The 21,853-nt window shown below is 41.9% G+C and overlaps 1 protein-coding gene across 2 annotated transcripts in view; it reads left to right on the top strand.

The window, feature by feature from the left end:
- LOC147711949 (solute carrier family 2, facilitated glucose transporter member 9-like) overlaps positions 1-21,853 on the top strand; it is a 292,102-nt gene that overhangs the window by 155,995 nt on the left and 114,254 nt on the right. For both annotated transcript variants that reach the window (XM_086922666.1, XM_086922667.1), the window contains exons 4-5: positions 12,462-12,586; positions 16,268-16,413. In XM_086922666.1, coding sequence (XP_086778792.1) covers positions 12,462-12,586; positions 16,268-16,413 — 271 coding nt within the window. The remainder of the gene's footprint in view (positions 1-12,461; positions 12,587-16,267; positions 16,414-21,853) is intronic.

Raw genomic sequence — 21,853 nt, 5'->3', positions numbered from 1 at the left:
GTTGGAGGGGAGCGTGGTGCTGAGTACACCTACAGGCCAGCATTTTCCGAATTTGGTCGGAAGGATGTGGGGGCTCGACCGCCGGTCTTGCATCGGATAACTTGACTAGGTTAAGCAGTATGACAAGCTGGTCGGGATAGGATTACTCTACCCGAGCCCGCGAATTGGCATCACCTCCGTCGAGCAGGAAAGCCTGGCCGGCCCTCAGGGCAGTTCGATCGGCATGCTGCTACTTGCAAGTTTGTACTGGTGCAGCGGATGGCAGAACAAAGTATGCTTAGCTTAGGATCTAAAACCGGTAGGGGAATTTTGACAGGCCGACGGCCGTGGTAATTTCACTCGCCCGGTCGCCCCTATGCAGCAGCAGTATTGGTGTCCCTCAATTTGGAAAACTGGGTAGTTAAACTCTAAGCCAAACTGTGTAAAGCTGCAAATAACGCAATTCACACCTTCAAACCCGCCTATTAATCACACTGACTGGGGTTCACATGCCAGATCCGGAAGAAGGCCACGGCGGCGCCGCGGCAGCCAAGTATGTTGTTGCAGTGATTGCATCACTATCCACTGTGACAACAACGCCATACCGCACACGAAAAAGAAAGTGAAACCATTACAAGCATAGGAATCGGCTGCGCGCACCAGCCGCCATGTTTGGACAAGTAGTCAGCGAGCGGCGGTTAGTGGTAGGCTAGGGCAGCAGGGCTTAGTTAGTTTTATCTTCTTAACCCCGCAGCATGCGTACTGTGCGCAACCTCACAGTTTGTCACTGCCCAGCAAGGAATGGTTCTGCGGTGGAGATGTGATGAGGTGACCCTGCTTCTCTCGGCACCACCACGCCACCTGCTGTGCTGGCCTTGTGTGCAGTGCACTGTCTTAACATTAAACAGTGGCTTCAGGGGGTATTTTATGCCAGACTGCGTTGAGAACATAACTTTTTTTTCTTGAAAGCACGAGTGAGGCATTCTTCCTACCCCCCGACCCCCACCCCAGCGCTGGCCAGTACAGTACAGTACTGCGGCCCGCGGCACCAGCACGATACCGCTGCGGCCGGTGTGCCTGCACTGGCTTCAGTGAATCTGAAATTATTGTAGCATTTTGCATATTCCTAAGGCTATATTTATTGGAGCTTCCCCCCCCACGCCGGTGATCTTACAACCGGACTCTAACTCAAGTAAGTCAAGTCACACACTACACTACCAAATAAAAATACAGCGTGCGTTGGTTTTTGCACGCACAGTAGGAGTTAGAGTACTGTCTAACGGTATTGGAAGGGCAAGTAGTACTTCAGTTGGCTTAGCGTTAGCCCGCCGCTTAGCTTAGTTCACTCACAGTACAGTAGTTCACTTAACAACTCACACTGTTTTATTAACTTCCCCTTCAATCTTACCATCCGTTATTTGTGGTGGGCGGTCGGCTCAGTGCTTCAGTCAGTAAATAACAGATTTTAGATTAGGCGGCCAGGCCTGGTGCACCGCTGCTCACCCAACAACGAGCAGAACCACCAGACAGCAATGTCCTCCTACTCCTGGTTAGCAGTGGGCTGTTGTGGCTATTCTGGGGCATGGCGGCAGTGGCGCGCGTGGTCATGTGACACTGACAAAAATCTGCGCACGCTGCAGTGCGTACAGCGCCCCCTACCCACTACAGTAAGATTACTTCAGATTCAGAAACTACCAAAATCCAGCCCGCCTCAGACCCCCGGCCCCCAATAAATCAGTGGGATGCGCACGGCGCACGCACGGCCCACTGCCCCACTCACTGGTCTGTGTGTGAAATGAATAGGTAACCAACCAGGCTGCGGCCGCTGCCGTTAGGATCACAAGCGCGCCACGCCGCCACCAATAATGTATTCTCTCTCTGACGGCGCACCGTGGCCGTGCGCGGCAGGCAGCAGCTAATTGAGAACTGTGTAGAAGTGTGTGTTAGTCGATATCATCTAACACACAGCCGCAACCAGTAGTCATGATTAAGGAACGGTACCGCTCCTGTGACCTGCAGGCTGCATGATTGAACACGCTGAGCCTGAGACGGAATACAGACTACTTATGGCAAAATTTTAAAAAACATCAATGACGCACGGGCGAGATGCGTAGACCCGGCCCTGTCAATTAAGTGCCGGTGCTAAGCACCGGCAAGCACCGGCACAAATTAAGCACTGCCTAAATAGCAGAAACTATTAACAGGTTCTAGTTTCTCTCCTTCTAAGAAAAAGGGTTTGTGTTTTCTAGGTTTCTTACCACAAACCATGTTACCGTCTTCCCTTTGTTAATTTTCAAATTCCTACTCTTAATAAAAATATGGAATTGATCAATTAGTTGTTGCAGTCCATTATGTGTCCTAGAGAGGAGGACCGCGTCGTCCGCATATAAGAGGACTGGGACGGGGTTACCATTTATAGTTGGAGCATCTGCATTAATCAATTTCAGAAATGTATCCACATGGTTAATAAAAAGTGAAAATAGTAAAGGGGCAAGTACGCATCCTTGACGGATGCCTCGCTTAACTTCAAAGAAAGGGGTACACTCTCCATCTATTCCAAACCTTACTTTGCTTGATAAATTGCTATACAAGCGAGCTAGCAGATGGATCATTTCAGTGGGGGCGCCCATTGCTAGTAGTATGGGCCAGAGCAGTGCATGTTCCACCAGATCGAACGCGGAACTCAAGTCGGCAAAGCATAAATAAGGATTACCAGATTTAGCTTTGGTATACTTGCCAACTATGAGTTCCAGGTTCACGCACTGCTCCATTGTTCCTAATCCCCTACGAAACCCATACTGCACTGGGGACAAAATGTTATTCTCCTCGGCCCAGGCTTCCAATCTCACTAATAGGACTCGACTAAGGATGTTAACTGTCGAGTCCAAAAGAGATTGCCTCTGACCTGGATCCTTTTTTATAAAGGGGTATAGTAATTGATTGGCCCCATGTCAGTGGCAAATTATCTTCCACCGCAGCATTAAAGTAACGAGTTAGGATTGGGGCCCATAATGTTATTTCATGTTTATAAAAATCCATGGGTACCCCATCGGGCCTTGTTTCTTTACCACCCTTACTATTTTTAATTGCATCTGTCACTTCATTTAAAGTTAAAAACAACTGCATTTTCTTCCAATTAAAACATAAAATAGACCCATCAGATTTAAGATCAGAATTAAAAATCTCAGAGAAATGTGCAATCCATGCAAGACAGCTGACATGGGAACTGACCTCAGGAATGTTTTCATTCTTTAAGAATGGGCCATTTATCGTTTCCCAAAAGAGTGTATGGTTTTTAGTTACAGCGGCCATATCAAGTTTATTCCAGGCCTCGTCCTGTAGCTCCCTTTTCCTGGTTGACAGGGCCAGTTTATAATTAATACGTTCTTCTGACTCTTTCTTTATTTCTAGGTTTAGCATTAAGTACACTTTTTAATCTTTTCAGAGTCTCGGCACAATGTTTGTCAAACCACACAGTTTTGTTTCTTTTAACCCTTCTGTTTCTTTTTAACAGGGAATTTTCAACTGTGCATGTAATTTTCATAAAATTGGAGAGGACATCAGGCGCGATCACATTAGGTGCAAGGCAGTATTCAACCTCTCTGGAACATTTACAAATAATATCCTTTGTTAGTTTGTTAGGGTCAATTTGGATCCATTTAATTCTCGTAACATTAGGTCTCTCAGCGGAGATCCCATGGACAGCTTTACCGTTCACAAGGCTTTTTTGACCCCAGCCCATTAACTCCACAGAGATGCTGTTGTGATCACTCACAGGCTGCTCTATTACCCAAACATTAGTAAAAATTGAGCCGCTGGACACCAGAATATGGTCAATATTGGAATGGGCATCTCTCCCCCTAAAAGTTGGACAAATTTCATTATTTTTGTTTTTTGTACAATCAAGCAATTCCAAGTTGAACTTGGCAATTAAATTATTCAGTGCGCTGCCATAATTACTGTTTGGGAAATGATTAACATAAACACTGTCACCCCCTACATAATCCTCGCGGTGACCACATATCCCCTTCCGAGCATATCTGCAGGCTTGGATGTTAGTCACCTGCCCACAGAATTACAAAATTGTTCTTAGAGAGAGTGATTGCAGCTTCAATAGCACGTTCAACATCGGGAACAATCATATCACGTTTAGGGCCCACAATATTATTATAAAAATGTACAATAATTAGATCCCTACCATGGCTATGCTTTAGGCGCAATATAGACGCATGCTGACAAGCTATAGAGTGTTCCCCAAGAATAAATTCTGTCAATTTAGTTGAAACCAAAGTCAGTAGGCCTCCCTTAGCTCTACCAGCTTTGGAAGCTACTGCTGCCACATTATAGGAGGTGTAACCTTCAACTTCTATTAGTCCAGTATGCCATGTCTCTTGTAAACAAATAATGTCATAACCACATATGATGAAATCGTCCCAAAATGGGGTACATAATTTAGAGGCAATTCCGGCTATATTCCAGCTGTTAAATACAAGAGAATCAGCATTACTAGTTCCTATACTTTCGGAGTGATTAGACAAGAGTGAAGCTTCAAAGCTTGCAATCCGGGTAACAATAGCATTATCATTTGTTACAGTTGGTTCATTGTCTACAACATTGCCTATACATAGCACAGTATTTGATTAAATTAATTGTGACTCAGTTATATTATTTACACAGCTTTCATCACCCAGCTCTTTCTCCAAAATTAATGTATCACCTGTTACAGAACTTCCAGAACTCGGGGTCAAGGATGGATCGCTCAGTCAGTCATTCTCCTCAAGTGAGCTGAGCAACTGGAATAAACTGGAATAAATATGTCAAATTTCCAGCAAACGCTAACTTGGCATATGGGTTATGGTTCCGTATGCCATTTTTCTCCTTTACCCACAGTCCCTAGAAATCAGTTTAATAATTTGGTCTAGCGCTACTGTGTCTTGGATACGACATATTAAGGTGATCGTGAGCACTGTATTACATTCATATAGTTAACCTTTGTGGCTGGGTTGTTGACATGACATTATGGTATTTGGCTGAAATTACCGTGCAGAATTAGTCCGTTGAGATCTTGTGTTTACCAGTAAAGGAAACAGTCGCTTGAAGTAAGAAAAAAACAAGCATTGGCCGCGCCGCAGTAAAGCCACGCGGCCGTGAAAGTGATAATCTGCATTAAAAAAAAAGTGCGCTCCCAGCAGGGGGAGGGGGCCTGTGCGATTCCCTTGCGGGAGCATGTGACCATATGGCACCACCATATGGCGCCGTGCGCTCCCGCAAGTAAATCGCCAAGATGTGCACGCGGTGTATTGCAAGCAATGCAACGCGTGCATGTTTTTCCCCCAAATGCTGTGGCAATGGCTACAGGTCTCTCTCCTATGCAGCACATGCGCGCTGCGTAGGCAAAACCTAAAAAGGGGAGTGGGGTTTGTCTGTTGTGATTGGCTTCCACCTCTCTAGTCTTCATTTTTCGAAGCCATCCCCTTGGCTTCTCATCTGGACCAAAGGAATGATCCCTCCACACTCTTAGAATAAAACAATAATGTGTACTGCTATATCAATCGAGCAGGAATAATGCACACAAATAACATGCATTCAATACTGTACCCTGATAGGTATTGTTGATTAAGTTAATCTGGAAGGATGCAGTACTTTAATAATTACTGGACCACATCACCGTATAAGTGGAAGGTTTTACAGGAGTGATATATTTTTAACTTAGTGCACCGCAATTTTAATGTTTAGTGGGTGCTGTACTGTCCATGAAAATGACATACTATCAAGTACTTGACATCACAACATAAAACACATACACTATAAATTCTGTATGTTGGTCCATATCCTAGATTCAGGCAACCCCTGCCATGATCATAAAATGCGGGTGAAATGCATTGTGATGCTCCTACAAGTAAAAGTGTAGAAAAACAAGTTTAACATACACTATTATCACACTATAGCACATGAGCTATTATCACAGGAGGGGAGGAGTGCTTGTAGTCACACACTGCAATAAATGGAAAAGTAGTTATTGCAGTCGTTTTCGTATCTGAAGAGGGAAAACTCGAGAAAAATGCTCACTGTCTAAGGGGACAGGCTGTGTCGTACTTACTACGTCAAAGCTGTTCGCTCGCTCTGGACATTAACTTTCCATGGCTCCGATGAACGAGGAGTGAATGTTTGGAGCCGGTTTCTCCTTAGCTGTAAAACGGAACTGGTGTTTTTGGACTTGAACATTTTCCCTATTGAGGGTACACTAAGCACCACTACACATTTTAAAACCACTTAAAAAAATTGCCTTCTACTCTGACAACTTTCATTCACGACATTTTCGGGATAATCTCCCATATGGACAATTCTTACGCCTAAGGAAAAACTGCACCGAGGTCAGTGACTTCAAGGAACAAGCAGCAGACCTACGAAAGAAACTGAATTTTCCACCTAAAATAGTGGGAAAAGCCTTCAAAGAAGCAGGAAATAACAACCAGAATGCATTGTTGGAACCAGCACCCAGGAAACAACAAGAAGAGAGACCAACATGCATCACTACTTTTAACATTGGCTCCAATATAGTCCCCAAGATTGTCACTAAAGACTGGCGCCTTCTGAACTGCGGCCATCTGAACCTACCAAAACCAATGTTCTCCCACGAGAGTAAAGAATTTACTAAACATGGTAATCCACACGAGTCCATGTGCAGCCGCACGTACTGAGATTATGAGCACCATGTTCCCGCCAGTAAGGGGTCACCACCCTTGCGGTCTTTGCAGTGTATGCCATTTGACCAAAAAAAGCAAAGATACCAAATTTACCAACTGCACAGAGTGGGAACAACGCTGCTTTACCAACTGTAATAGCAAGAATGTAGTATACATGATCACTCGCCCATGCCAAATACAGTGCATTGGAATGATAACATGCCCAGTTAAAATACACATAGGTGAACATGAGAGCAATATGCAATGCAAAAAAACAACTACTGAGGACATACATTGGACAGTAATCGAACAGGTGAACAATGCTAAAGCACTTTTTGAAAAGGAACAACGCTGGGTGTTCTGTTTGGGAACGCATATCTCAGGACTAAATGATGATATCCCCTGGGGACAACTCATGTAGGATCCCATACTAGACCTGGTTCCATTTGCGATCACAGCTAACCATTTTTGGATGACAATTTTTTTTATATAAACATTTTTGTCATACATAGTAGGTGCCACCACACTAGGACCCCTGATGGGCATTTAAGGTGACAATTTTACATACCTTGGGGCACGCGTTATTTATTATGTGCTCCTTCAGTGTACACATTTTGTGACCATGTTTTCCCTAGGGATACTAATACATTTGGCACAGAGGCATTACAACTGCGTGGATGCGCTTTTATTTCCAAGTGATCCATTTTTTCGCCCCCTTATTTTTCAAGGTCTACGCAATAGACATGTGTCAGAACAACCTTTTACAACTGCCCTACTCCAGCAGTTTAGACATGCCATCATAGTGGTTGAAAGAGGTATATCCCATTTGACTGCACTCACATGAATAGGTGACCCACTGGTACAGCCTATATGCATTCAGGCCTGCGCTATTACAGGTTGGTGGACCAACTAATTTTTAACAGCTCTACGTCACACGAAACCATCCTAATTTTGTAATCCCGTGTAACGTTGAATTTAAGGAGGGTCCAAGGCTATTGAAAAACTCACACACCAATGATGATTAATAAATATTTATTGACGCGGAAGCTTCCGTGTTTCAAGTATTCTGGTTTCCGATTACAGATGGCCATTCTGTGTAAGTTTACATTCAGAGGCACGGGCCGTCACATTGCAATAAGACTGAAGTGGCCGATTTCACAGGAAGTGTGCTTTCACGGGCGTCCATTTGGGGTTATTTGGACATTCTAGCCTTTTTTTTTTTATCCTTTGCGCGCATAAAGGTGAAGTCTAGGCAATACTTAAATCGGCTCCAAACATTCACTCCTCGTTCATCGGAGCCACGGAGAGGTAATGTCCAGAGCGAGCAGCTCTGACGTAGTAAGTACGGCACAGCCAGCCCCCTTAGACAACAAGAATTTTTCTCGATTTTTCCCTCTTCAGATACAATAAAGACTGCAATAACTACTTTTCCTTTTCCATCAGTGTGTGACTAAAAGCACTTCTTCCCTCCTGTGATAATAGCTCAGGGGGCTACAGTGTGGTAATAATAGTGTATGTTAAACTTGTTTTGCTACACTTTTACTTGTAGGGGCATCATGATGAATTTCACCCGCATATTATGATCATGGCAGTAGTTTCCTGAGTCTAGGATATGGACTAACATATGGAATTTATAGAGGGTGTGTTTTATGTTTTATATTGTGATGTCAAGAACTGGGTTGTATGTAATTTTAATGGGCAGCACGGCACCCGCTAAACATAGAAATTGTGGTGCACTAAGTAAAAAATATATCCCTCCTGTAAAACCTTCCACTTATTCGGTGATATGGTCCAGTAATTATTAAAGTACTGCATTTAACAATGTATTTTTTTATATCCTTCCAGATTAACTTAATCATCAATACCTATCAGGGTACAGTATTGAATGCATGTTATTTGTGTGCATGATTCCTGCTTGATTGATATTACGGTACACATTATTGTTTTATTCTAAGAGTGGTGTAGGGATCATTTGTTTGCTCCTGATGAGAAGCCAAGGGGATGGCTTTGAAATATGTAGACTAGAGAGGTGGTAGCCCATAACCGCATTCAACCTCCACTTCCTTTTTTTAACAATACCAACTAGGAGTATTAAATATTACTTTTCCACATAGCCAAGTACTTTCTAACTTCACTATTCTCACTCTGACCCTTCCACTCTCACATTACACATAGTATATTTATTCCTAAGTGCTCGCGCATCTTCGTTGGTTGTAGCACGTCTCGTCCCGGAGCGGGAAAATTATGAAGCATGCCACCAAGGGACCTTTTGGTGGGTGAGGGTTATTTTAACAACACATTGTGTTCCCCTACACATTGGTAGGAAACACACATTTCATGAAAAGTAGTAAACCTACTTTGGAAGGATATTATCATTTGTTGGATTCTTTTTGTTTTTTATGATGTATAGAGGATGAGTCCACCTTCTGTTTTCACCTCTTCACTCCCTCTCTTGTTTATTAGTACTATGAAGGTAGAGAGGATTCAGAAACCTCATCATGAATAATTCCAAATCAGACGCTCGCTTTGTCTTTTTAATGTTAGATGTATTCACCCAATATAATTGACATTACAGCAGTAAAGTAGCCAACAAAAATAGCATAAATTAATAAATCAATTGTATGCTTACAGCACACAAATCGCATAAGAAAACAATAAATAAGCTGAAGGCATGCTCAAATTTCCATATCATTAAGCACAGAGGGTTCTGCACTTCAAGATCTAGGTGTACTCAGACAGCCGCCGGTAAACAGATGTACATGTCAAGCATTCCTGGAATGAAAAATGTGCAAATTGAGCTCCAAACCGAAAATTATCAAATCCACCCAAAAGTAACTTTTTTTCCTGTAAAAACAAAAGAAGCAAAGTGACCTACTTGCCAATACATTTGTCTCTCTATATGTTCTGAACAATGTATGTATACAGACTAATTCTGACTTTTTTTTGCACAAACTTTTTTGCAGTTTGGTACAGATGTACACGTCGACAAAAGGAATGCTTGCATTGTACATATATGTTGTAATAATGAAATCTGATCAATTGTGGCACATTTCAATACATGGCAAAACTAAAGGGGATGATGGACGGAGTGTTGAACAATGCAAGTACTCACCCCCAGTCAACTGATCTGGGTTTAATCCATCATCATTCTTTAGCTCACTCCGCCACCCCAGTTCAGACATGGCCATATGCAAATCAGTCTGACCCTGTGCCTCATGGGAACAGTCCAGCCTGAATTGCCAAGCCATGTCTTCCCTGGACCGGAACATCATATTTGGGGCGACCTTTCACCCCAATTCCAATGGCACTGCTGAAACTGCATTTGCACTTCTCAGTTCAATCTTATCTGTTTTGTCCGTTTATTCCTTTAATTTTTCTGTTTTCATTGAGATCATGACTCTGTTCAAATCTACATGCAAGGTAAGCATTTTTCTGGGTTTCTCATGTTGAAAACGGGCCATCCGAACCTCTTATTTAAAACACGTACAAGCGCTGGGCTCAACGACAGCAGTTTATTTAGAACACCCAATGCATTTCAGGCCTCTTGGGCCCTTCGTCAGGGGAAACTGAAAATAACAGATAACACATACATTAAATCTTGTTCACTTATTTCAAGTTCAACATTTCGAAAAAATTACTCATCACTTTCCCATGTTAAATACCAACGGCATTATATATGTAAACCTCTACACCTCGAAATTACTCTGGCAGCGCTTCCTTCCTTCATTTTTGATGTAACACAACTTAACTCGAGCTGCGCCTGAACCTCTTCAGTTTCCTGCGCACCCACTCTACCTCCCTTCGACTGTTCGTGCCCAGTTAACTCATTGTTTGTATTACCAATAACACTTCTTTCATGTTCTCAAACCACTCTTCACAGTTCCAACCTCTGCCTAACTTATTTTTCCACACGTACCTGCTGTCTAACATCATCTTCATCTCTCCTTCTTAACGGCTTTCACCTCTTTCATTACACTCCCCAGATTTAAACCCTTAAGGTAACCACCCATTTTTCCCACGTGATTTCGCGTACTCTATCTCCCGCGCTTCCCACCAAAACTACACTGCCCATACTGCACCGAGGTGCTAACCTTAACTGTGCCACTAATCTGGATCTTTTAATGCTCGTTGGCTAATCCTGCGATCAGCATTTGTTGTATGTGCAACTTCATAAAAATAAAAGCAACTTTAAAACACGTTATCATTTTCATATTTCAATGTCTTTTGCTAATGTTTCAATGTTCGTCCAACTCCTGAATAAATAAACGTGCTTCTTGAACGTAGATGTTCCGCCTTGCATGAGCGTAGCAACATAGTTTCAAATAAATCCAATTTTAGATTCGCTGTTCAACGTGGGTGCAAACCCGATAGGGCATAAGTCATCAAAGTATTTTCATATTTACGGGTTGCACTCCTTTCTTTTTCACAAATCTACCAAATTTCCCTGGACCGGAAACCAGCATCCTGGGACTGGTTTCTGGCTAATCAGCCGTCATAGCCGGGCTAGCTTGAATCCAGTGGCAAAGTGAGCAAGGGACTCACGTCTGAGCACACCCTGCCCAGTCAACGGATCTGGGTTCCCATGAGGTACAGGGTCAGACTGATTTGCATATGGCCATGTCTGAACTGGGGTGGTGGAGTGAGCTAAAGAATGATGATGGATTAAACCCAGATCAGTTGACTGGGGGTGAGTGCTTGCAATGTTCAACACTCCGTCCATCATCCCCTTTTGTTTTGCCACATTGTAATACATAACATTCTGGCAACGCAGGAAAGGGAACCGATATGTTATTTGGAAATAAAAACCTGTTCCCCCTCCTTTCAGTAATGATGCTTGTGTCTCTAAAATACAGTTACTCTATTTTTCGTTGCAAGCATTCATTATTTGTAACATTTTTCCACCAGAAATAAAATAACGATTTAAAATTACATTTCATTAATTCATTTATTTGCACATTGTTTTTTATGCACGTTTCACGAGGAAAGGAAGCTTCACATAACATAACAATGAAATATTTACTTTATTAAAATAACTCTGGAGACTGCCCTTGAAAATATTTCATCGTGTAGCTAAGGTAGATAAACAAATTCACAATATTTTTCTATTTTACAAAAAAAGAAAGGGTTGCACATTAGTCATCCACGTATTAAAGGTCTACAGTGCTGGCAACTACAAATAAATATCAAATTTTTAATATCCTGTTTAGCATTCTCGCTCTCACCTACCTGCTTACCAAAATGCCCAACATACTAAAGGCTGAATTTTGGAATACATTTTTTAAACCTTTTGTGCAAATTGAGCAGCTGTCGCCAAAGTGACATACCATTTAAAAAACATCTTTTCTAGCCGTCTCAACTACAATTGCAGTCACTATTGCCAACTTAATATTCTATATTGTGATTCGTGATTTGTTCACATTAGCTAACGAGATTGTTTTTATTCGGAGGTGGTTATGAATATGTATGTCAACAAACTGGCTAAAATTGGGTTTATGAGGCGATCCATACTCCAATGTGAAGGATTACAGAAAAAGGAGCAATGTATTCATGATCGGTTCCACCTAGCGGAATACTGGAGAAACACCAATTCCGATTAATAGTAATCGAGATTGTAATAAAATAATGCGGGTAGTTAGTAACCAGATAGCCATTGATGTTCCAACATCACTATCCTATTACTTTAAATTAATCGGCCTTGAAACCTTCATTAGCTGCAGCACAATAAATCATATGTTGTTTATTCTTTGTGGTGCTGAATTATTATTTTTTGAGTGTTTTCCCTTTTTCATTTTTCAGGAAAGGCACACTGGTGAACAGTGCACCTTTGGTATTTCTCGCTGGTGGTTTGATGGGATGTAGTCGCATTCTTGAATTGCCAGAGCTAGTTGTTGCTGGGCGGTTCATCACTGGGATTCACTCGGGTATGAATTATTTTGTTTTTGTTTTTTAAATTAAGATCCAAAAGTGAGTTTGATGTGTGCACCCAAATGCTCAAAATGACCACTCTCTCCTGCTGCAAAGGCCTCCTGCTGCAAAAGCCTCCTGCTGCGAAAGCGTGGCTCCACTTTAATGAAGGAAGACTTCGAAACAAATAATTTGTGTTCCTGAATGTAAGTTCAATGTGAAAATTGTGGAAGTTACATTGGATACGTACCTTTTTTTTTTTTTTTTTTAAACTTAGTAGCATCTGAAGACCTTTTACCAAGCTACTGGGTGGGCTTTCCCAAAATTCATTAGAAAAAACGGCAAATGGATTGATTAATTTTAAAGCACCGTGGGCCAGGCACATTGACCGGAACCTAAAAGAATTTAAATGTCTTTTTGTGTGTAGGCTAGAAGTTTGACCTCTGTTATGTTCTTACAAAATGGTTCCAAATACTGTATTAGGCTTCAGACAGACCAGCCACATTGTTTTAGGTTTAAAGATGCAGTGTACTGGGGATGTGCCTTTCACTTAATGGTTGCTTGGAGTTCTAGTGGCAAAAAGTGCATTTTCACATACATTATTTCAAAAGTATTATTCAAAACGAGTAGTTTTCTAAATCCGTTTTGAAGGGGGCTCGAGTCTCCTCTAGAACTAGATCTCCAAATCCTATGTGAAGCTCAGCACGACCAAGACTGAATTTCTTCTTTTTGTAAACCGCAGCAAGCTGCCCCTAATTGAACCATGTCTCTCAAAAGAGAAACAATATCGTTTCTCTCTCCAGTTGCCCCCAAAGCAAAATATTTTTTTTTCACTTTGATTCATTCTTGATACAAACCTCTCATTAAAAGAAACTCTTGAAACCATCTTTAATAGTCCTATAAAATCGCACATAAAGCACCTGCAGGATCGGGGCAGTGTTAACCTCAAGAATAGATGAGGTAATGTACGCCAGAAAGAATCGCAAATTCGTCATACGCGGATAACATAATCAATTGAATAAGTCTTCTTGAGACTGGGTGCAAGTTAGAAACCATGAAAGTGTATTAAACGATTCAAATACGGTTAATCAATATTGGAATTAGAATACAGGCCAAATGCAGCAGGAGCACAAGACTCTTTGGAATGGATCTGCTCTCGAAGAATCAAGAGATTGACTCTGACTGACCTCCAGTTTCAGCCCCTTTTTATAAGAAAGTTCACCGATTTCCACTGTCAGTATGAGGTGAGTAAAAGGTTACATTAGCACAGCAAAAAATATATAGGAAATAATGCAGCATTATCAAACACCATCCCAAACCCACCCCTAAATTAATACTAATAAGTCCCTTATTGACATAGTATCTTCGGATTGATAGTACAAATCTAGTTATACACATAACAATAACTGACACCTGGAAAGAACAGGCCTCCTCCATGCAGCCAAGAAAAACCTTGAACAGTCACAATTTGATGGAAGGTTTCTCTTGAGTTCAACAATAACCGCACATCATCTTAAAGCCTTTCATTTGTGCACCTTTTGCTGCATAGGTGCAGAGAAATGAAAACACAGTTACAACTGAAAAACATGAACTAAGATAGAGCCAGGCCTTGACTGGCCAACTTTTCGAAAACCTGTTTCTATAAAGTGCAGGGTCATGTTTTTAATGCAAACATTTGACTTTAAACCATCATTACTATTTTAATCTGCAATCTCTTACAAATACATTACCTGGAAAAGAGACCATGATACCAGCTCGACCATCTGAAAAAAGGGGAAACCATTCCTGACACAAACTTAAGAATGAGACTGCAACCCCTGGTCTGCGGCCTCTGAAACATATGGCTTGCATCCCTTGAAGGGGTCCAATGAAGGTCCAACCCTGAAGGAACTAAATAAGCTTCCCTTCAGGCCTTTAGCCTCTTTGTGACCAGCTGTCCTCTACAAAGCTACCAAAAGCAACAGAGCTGCATATCTGACAGGTGGCTAACCACTTAGGGTGGACCGTCTGTAAACCGAAGCCAAGACATCACTGAAATTGAAATAAATGCACAGAAGAGAATACAAAACATCTGGTCGTCTGCAGTGCTCCTGGGATCTGGAAATTCTGAGCACTCCTCTCTTCAGAGAACTTTACATTGGTACTCTTTAGGATGTGCCATCCATAAATATTCAACTTCACTGTAAATTATCTTGAAACATAATTCAGATCGAACTTGAATTTGTAGCCCAGGACTCGATACCATGTTCAGCACTGTATTGCTCTTTAGCAAGGTTTACTGTACGCAAGTTCTCATACATTACTATATACATACAAAAGGATCGGTAATTTTTACATATTACTGCCAGCTCCCCACAGTCTAAGAAATAAACCTCATTAATGTTTAGTTGTGATCCCTAAGACACTTGACTGGAGAAGGAAATGCACTTTATAGTTTAAGGAAACTACTTGTGGCCAATGGAGCCTACGATCTGGTGTGCGGTGGAGTCAAATCACCAGACCATTTCCAAGAAGGCCTAACCTACTTCTTTCTGAATCCTTCACCCCATCATGTTTACCAAGACGTCCTTGAGAGGTTTACATTTGCACAACAGCTTTGCTGTAGAAGTTGTTGTTCTTGTCAAACTGCACTGTTGCCGAGTTGAGCCAGTTCTCTGACCCGCAAAATAAATACCTGTGTCCCTCAGAAATCTACTACATTGCATCCTTTTGGCACCAAAACAAATAAAAGATGTGGATGAAGTTTACAAGATGAAGCAGCTCTGTCTAGGTACATCCTGCACCTTAGTGTGAGTGCTCGCACTCCCCCCTCATTGGAAGAGCAGCTAAAGTTGTGCAATCCTATGCACGCTCTAGGAGACTATGTGGAGCAAGTTCTGTCCATGGACTGTTCAAGCTGATGCTCTTCGCCCTCCACTTTCAAGCAAATTAGGCTATACAATTGTCCCCCTCCAACTACTTGTGTTTGTTCTTCAACGAGTGTTTTGCACCGTGTGCATGATCTGGTATTTGGTGCCTGAGGTGGTGCTGGTATCTGTTTCTTCTGTTCCATGTTGGCTTTATGAGGAAAGTATTAACCATGATCCCCAGCTTCACTTTCACCTGCAGACAAGTTTATACTCCCCCTTTTTTGGGACCGTATTTCTACCAAGAGGAAGGGTATATTGTATGTGTTGCGCCTAATCTAATCTGACACCCCTAGGATTCGTAACTTATTGGGCACCTATTTTGAGTTTTATCTCTGTAATGTGAAATCAAATGCGCATTTAGTGGAGTAGCGACAAAAATCAGTAATTGACCACACCCTTCCTCCCTTGTTAAATCCTTGAAGGTTTGACCCTCCGAAATGAAACTAGGGTGGGATGTGAACTTTATCACATCTGCTCAGTGGCATAAGGCAAATAATGATGGGGCCCCCCTGCAGAATGTGAAGAGGGGGCCCCCGAGTCTCCAATATCTAACAGCTGTTCATTGGCCTTGGGTTGAATGGAGGTTCCTAAAGGGCCCACCCCCCTCCGCGCCACAAGGGCGGCAGTGCCTGCATTACACCCCTGCCTCTGCTGATTACTGGGTGTGATAAAGATCACCTCACTTATAATAACGACGCCAGCTCAAACATGAGCCATAGCATCACAAAAAGGCCACGTGACCTGGAACTCGAGGAGATACTCACCTGTCTATTCTCGATTGCCTTGCAGGTATTTCTCTCAGCGTGGTCCCGATGTACTTGGGAGAAATTGCACCGAAGAACCTGCGAGGCTTCTTGGGTTTGTTACCGAGCATCTTCATCTGCCTTGGGGTGTTCACTGCTCAGGTGCTGGGGCTCCCGGAACTGCTTGGAAAGGTGAGTTTGTGCGCTGTGAACCGTGCAAGCGAGACAGTAACCACCCAGGGAAGAAAAGGATGTGAAATAGTAGGTAAATGAAATTGACCGAAAACGTGGGTTACCAGATAGAAGCCTTATGAGTGAGCAAAGGACGCTGCAGTTCATTGGGCTTTCTTGGGTAACAGGGGAAGGCTAGAAAGCACAGGTGTATGTTGTAAAAAATATATACGAACCATTAATAACCTTTCCAAAAAGACAGTGGAAAAAGATAAGCAGGCTAGTTTTTAATTAAAAAAACCCGCATCGTCATTTTCTTTCCCTGAATGTACATTTAACAAGGCTGGCAAAGCAGAGATACGTGCTTAATTGCAGTTTTGAAATTAGGAAATAATGAAGCATTAAAAATGCAGCAGGGCAAGGGGGCTCTCTGTATCTGCGAGAACAGGGATGATAGACTGGAGTTGGAGCTCAATACTACTGAGACTTTTTGGATCAGCTGATGATGGCAGGATTTCACTCCCAAAGAAAACAAAAATGTTCTTGCGAAGTTTAGTCTATGGCCTTCCTTGCATGCCATTTTCTGTGTATAGCAAAATCTAATGTAAGGAATCAATCTCTCTCGATGATGATGTTCCGCTGTTTGTTCTTGGCTGGTGTCATAAACCAATAGGAAAATCCTCCGTTTGGATCTTTTCCAGCACGCAAAAATGTGTCATTGACATACTATAACTAGGGACTGGTTGCTCAAAAAGTACAGTTAGCGCTCGTCAGTCGGTACTAGCATCCTTGGGGCACTGCACTGGTGCTTGCAATTCTTACCAAACTCCTAGACTAGGCGAAATCAGAAACTTGCTCGACTATGGTGTTTCACAAACTGAGACTGCATACCCACCCGTTAATGCACACGCCTATGTTTGTAGCTATAATCACACAAAAATGTTTATGAATGATTAATCTAAAACCAACATTTGAGAAGGCCAAAATTGGTTTTCACTCCTAAGAAGCGTTGTCATCTGTGCTTAAGTCAACCTTACACAAACCATAAATTCGAGAATCTGACCGTATCTTCCTGTGATATTTCAACCGTGAGCAGCCAGATTTAGTTGACAATGCTTTACGTAACTGTTCTAAGGAATACATATTCAGGTTATAGATTAAACCGGTATACACCGCTCATGGATTGTGTTATTGACTTTGTTCCAAGATGGTTTGAGCTTTTTAAGTCCAGTTCCCACGGAAATATTGGTGTTTTTTTGTATTATTTCTTTCTTAACCGAGTACCGTAGACGAAAGCCAACCAGGTTGCTTGGAATGACCTCCACCTGCAGCTATGTACCTCCGCCTATCTTTTGGAATTCTGAACAGCACTCAAGACTTGGCAGTTTGACGGAGCCCCTTGGGGCCCGCAAGCACCTGGATACTCTCCCTGGTGATTGACTGTGCTATAGAAATCGAATGATTGATTGAGTTGCTTAATGTCCTCAGACATCCTTGTTGGCAGTCATGTGCTTTCAATTAACCAATCCGTGCATTCTGGTGTAAGAGGAATTGAGCATAGCACTAATGATTGCCCTGGCAACGAGGGAGGCGGGGTGGGAGGGGTTTTGTTAAAGTGAAAGGTAATGATGATTTTAATGAAATGTATCATCCTCCTGAATTTATACACCTATTGTTGGGCACATATCTCATTGAGCTCCAATTCCAGGGAAGAGTCTTGCAAATCTTTTACTGTTAGAATTATTTGATCATTGATTCTCTTCTGAACTCCCTCATAATTGATTTACAGCTTTCTTACACATGATTTAGGAGGCGCAGAACTGTTTTACCTCAAATCAATATCTCATAGCGCCTTATTCTATATTCTAGCAAAGTGTTGCATAGTTCAGATGCATTGACTGGCATTGTGTCTGTTATGTTGAAGATCAGCTGAATAGGTGCATCCCATACAGAGGTTCCATTCAGATCTTCAAAAGGGCTGGGGAGAGACATAAGCCCTTTGGGGTTTATAACTTGACTCACTACTGCCATTCTGGCTAGGATTATTGTTCAAATTTAAAATATACTACTTGACAATAACCTGGTATTCACGGACTACCTTTGCGAGATGTTGCAGTAACAGGTCAAGAGATCGGAGACTACTTCGTCAAGCGCTTCAGGAACAAACAAATAATAGAAATTGAATGGGGCTCATCATGGGCCCCCTCTGGTTGGTTTTGGGTACAAAGTCCGTTTTGAATGAAGCATTACCCTAGCGGTAAAAGCCAGTGCTAACGTTATTGATGACAGAAAGTTGTTAAAGCAACCAAGGACCGATTAAATACCTAAAATGTGCTACTTATTTGAAGAAAGACCTAAAGCATGAGAAGGACATTCGTAGGGCTCAAGAAGGTCAGATGGCGACCAGCAGCAGGAAAGAGTAAGAAGTGTTGGAGAAGAAGTATTGAGTTGGAGTCTATTGTCATTAGTGGTAAAGGAGATTAGGAAGTCTTCGCCCGTGTTTTTGATGAAACATGATTGTTAAACAAAGATTTCAAAATGTATTATTTTAAATAGTGGAGAGGTGTAGCTGCACTTCTAAATAAAGTATATACAGTTAAACTTTTAATTCTGAAACCTGTGGCTAAATGTAAGTTTTTCTCTTCTGGTGGCATAGGCTCAATGTTCCAATGTTTATAATTTCAGATTTGTCCAAACTCCAGTATTATCCAGCTAAGCATTATGTTTAATTATAACTTCAAAAAGCAGCTGTACGAACATTAAAAAAAATTAGGTTCTTCATTATTTCATCATAATTTTATCAAAAACAAGCAAAACACACCAGACAATGCATTTTCAAGATATCTCCAAACACATATTAAGAGCAGTATGCGATGCAACAGCTAAGTAGTAATAGATTCATGCCGTGATTTTCAATGATTATTCGAAATGACAATTCGTCTGTTAAATACTTCCTCTTCTTTTGACCCAAGTCATTTTTTCATATAAATGAAAACCAATGTCTGCTGCCATAAAAGCAGGTTAAAGTAGCACTCACACAGCAGCACATACCTTGTCACGTGAATTTCTTTAGTAAGGCCCATAGCATTGTTGTAGGTGGAGTCTTGTATTTTTCATTTTATTATACAATATTTATAATTAAAATGATGGATGTTCAATTAGGTAATTTCCTTTCATTTCAATTATTAGTACATTTCAGTTTTCACCGAGGTACTCTCCTGACATGATATGAGGATTATTTCACGAGGTGGGGCCCGCCAATGCATTGTGAAATGATCTAGTCCTTTTAGGAATAAGGCAATTAATAACATTCCCAACCTTTAAGGAAAATATAATGATGTACTCGCAGGCCCTTTACTAACACTTCGACAAAATATACTCGTAGTGGATGTACAACACCTCTTCCCACATAAATCTTATGAATGAATTTGGGTTTTATAAATCGCATAGCTACTCCTAATAGAAGTGTCCAAGCCCTGAGAAGTCCGAGGCAACTGAAGAAAGCAGATATGGTGAGCAGCTTAAAAAAGCCAGGTCTTCAGATTTTTCCAAAACTGAGGCTGGCTTCAGCTGCAGTGGAAGAGAATTCCAGAGTTTAGAACCAAGAAAGCGAAAAGATCTTTCGCCAGAGCGAGCTTTGTTGATTCTGGGCACCTGGATTAATAGTGCCTATGAGGACCTGAGGCCCTTCTTAGGAGAATAAAAAGTGAGAAGAGTATGCAGGTAAGTAGCCCAAATTTTCTATGAATCCTATAACAGTAGGCTTTAATAGAGAGGAGCTTCTCTACCGGGAGCCAGTGCAATTTCTGAGGTGCCATACCCATAGATGCACACTTAGGGAGTTCAAGCAGAAAGCGAGCCGTCGAGTTTTGCACTCGATTGGAGTCTCTTGATCCTAGCCTGAAAAACTCCCAGATATAAAAAGTTGCAAAGTCCACCTGAGAGGTCACTAAAGCCTGAATCACTGTCTTCTGGGCTAAGATCGGTAGAAGATGAATAAAATGTTTGAGAGATTTAATAAAGCCAAAACACTTGCTTGCTAAGGCTGTGATTTGACCCTCGAAAGTGAGTTTGTTGTCAAACCATAAACCCAAGTTTTTAACCTGTGGTTTAGGCTGATGAAGGGGACCCAGAGTCTGCAGTACCACGCTGGGGACTATATCGAGGGCTGCTTGCCAAGGATCAGGACCTCCGTATTACTTGCGTTTAACTTCAGGAAATTTAGGCCCATCCAGTGAGACACCCCGTGCAAGCAAGCCCTCGGAGCGTCTGCAGCAGCAGCAGAATAATGGGACAAGTTAATAATCAACTGGGTATAGTATTTCAAAGTCATGTCGCACAATAATGTCTGATGGGGTAGATATACAAATTAAATGGGTTAGAGCTCAGCGAGGAGCCCTGTGGCACCCCTGTGACGGAGGAATCACATTGGAACAGAAAGGCTTCTGGTGGACCTGGAAGTGTGTCCATTCAGGAAAGATGCCAGCCAACTTAAGGCTTTATGGCCAACACTGTACCTCCACAACTGCTCAAGGAGGCGGCTGTGGGGTACAGTGACAAAGGCCACACTTAAGTCTAGTACCAGTAGAGCTGCAGTGTCCCTAATGTCCATATTCTGACGCCTGGATTCTGAAGCTAATAGAGCTGACTCAGTACTGTACCGAGGGCGGATGCCAGATTGTGTTCTGTGTAAATGATCCCTCTCCTCAATGAAACCTGACAGTTGCTGATTGATGTGTTTTTCAGTCACTTTAGATAAAAAAGGAAGTAGAGAAAGGTTTCCAGTTAAGAGGTACCTAAGCAGCTTCAAAAGCAATTCCTTGAAAACAGGAAAGAGTTCGGTCGCCCCACACCAAGATACTAGGAGTAGTCAAAAGGAGAACCATCTTTAATCTAGAAATGGCAATATATAAAACAAAAGGTAGGAAGCGTAGGACCAAAGGGTTAAGAATCTGGTCACCTTTAATAGAATGGTCTCAATCTCAATTACATATATAGTAACAACCTGGTTGTAATGATTTAACTGTCACGTGTACCTTTGTAACCTGAAGTTCATCCGTTTTTGAATGACTATCTGATAATACTTTAGTTTACATTTTGCTTTTATTACATATATGTTTTATGGTTTCCTTTTGTTCCATATACAACCTGCCCGACCAAAGAGGGGGGGGGGGGTGTTATGTGTGTCGTCTTGTCTTTTTTTGTATAAAATCTAATAAAGATATTTAAAAAACAAAAAAGAGAACCCGACTTGATAGAGGACATGCACATCTTCAGCTCTTCCCCGCCGATGGGTTCAAACTGCAGCAGGCAATTTCTTTCATTAGGAGGCTTAAACCATGTCACGATAAAGGACATTTCTAGCTGCCTCCGGAAAAGAAGAGTAAATGGTGGCTACGTTTCTGAGAAGAAATCTGCCAATGTGTCGTAGCTCTCCTCTGATGATGGCGTTACTGTAGAA

The sequence above is a fragment of the Lissotriton vulgaris genome, chromosome 5 (assembly GCF_964263255.1).
Source record: "Lissotriton vulgaris chromosome 5, aLisVul1.2, whole genome shotgun sequence".
NCBI classification, from domain to species: Eukaryota; Metazoa; Chordata; class Amphibia; order Caudata; family Salamandridae; genus Lissotriton; species Lissotriton vulgaris.
The sequence above is the reverse complement of the archived record's forward strand: the minus strand, read 5'-3'. Positions and strand labels throughout refer to the sequence as shown.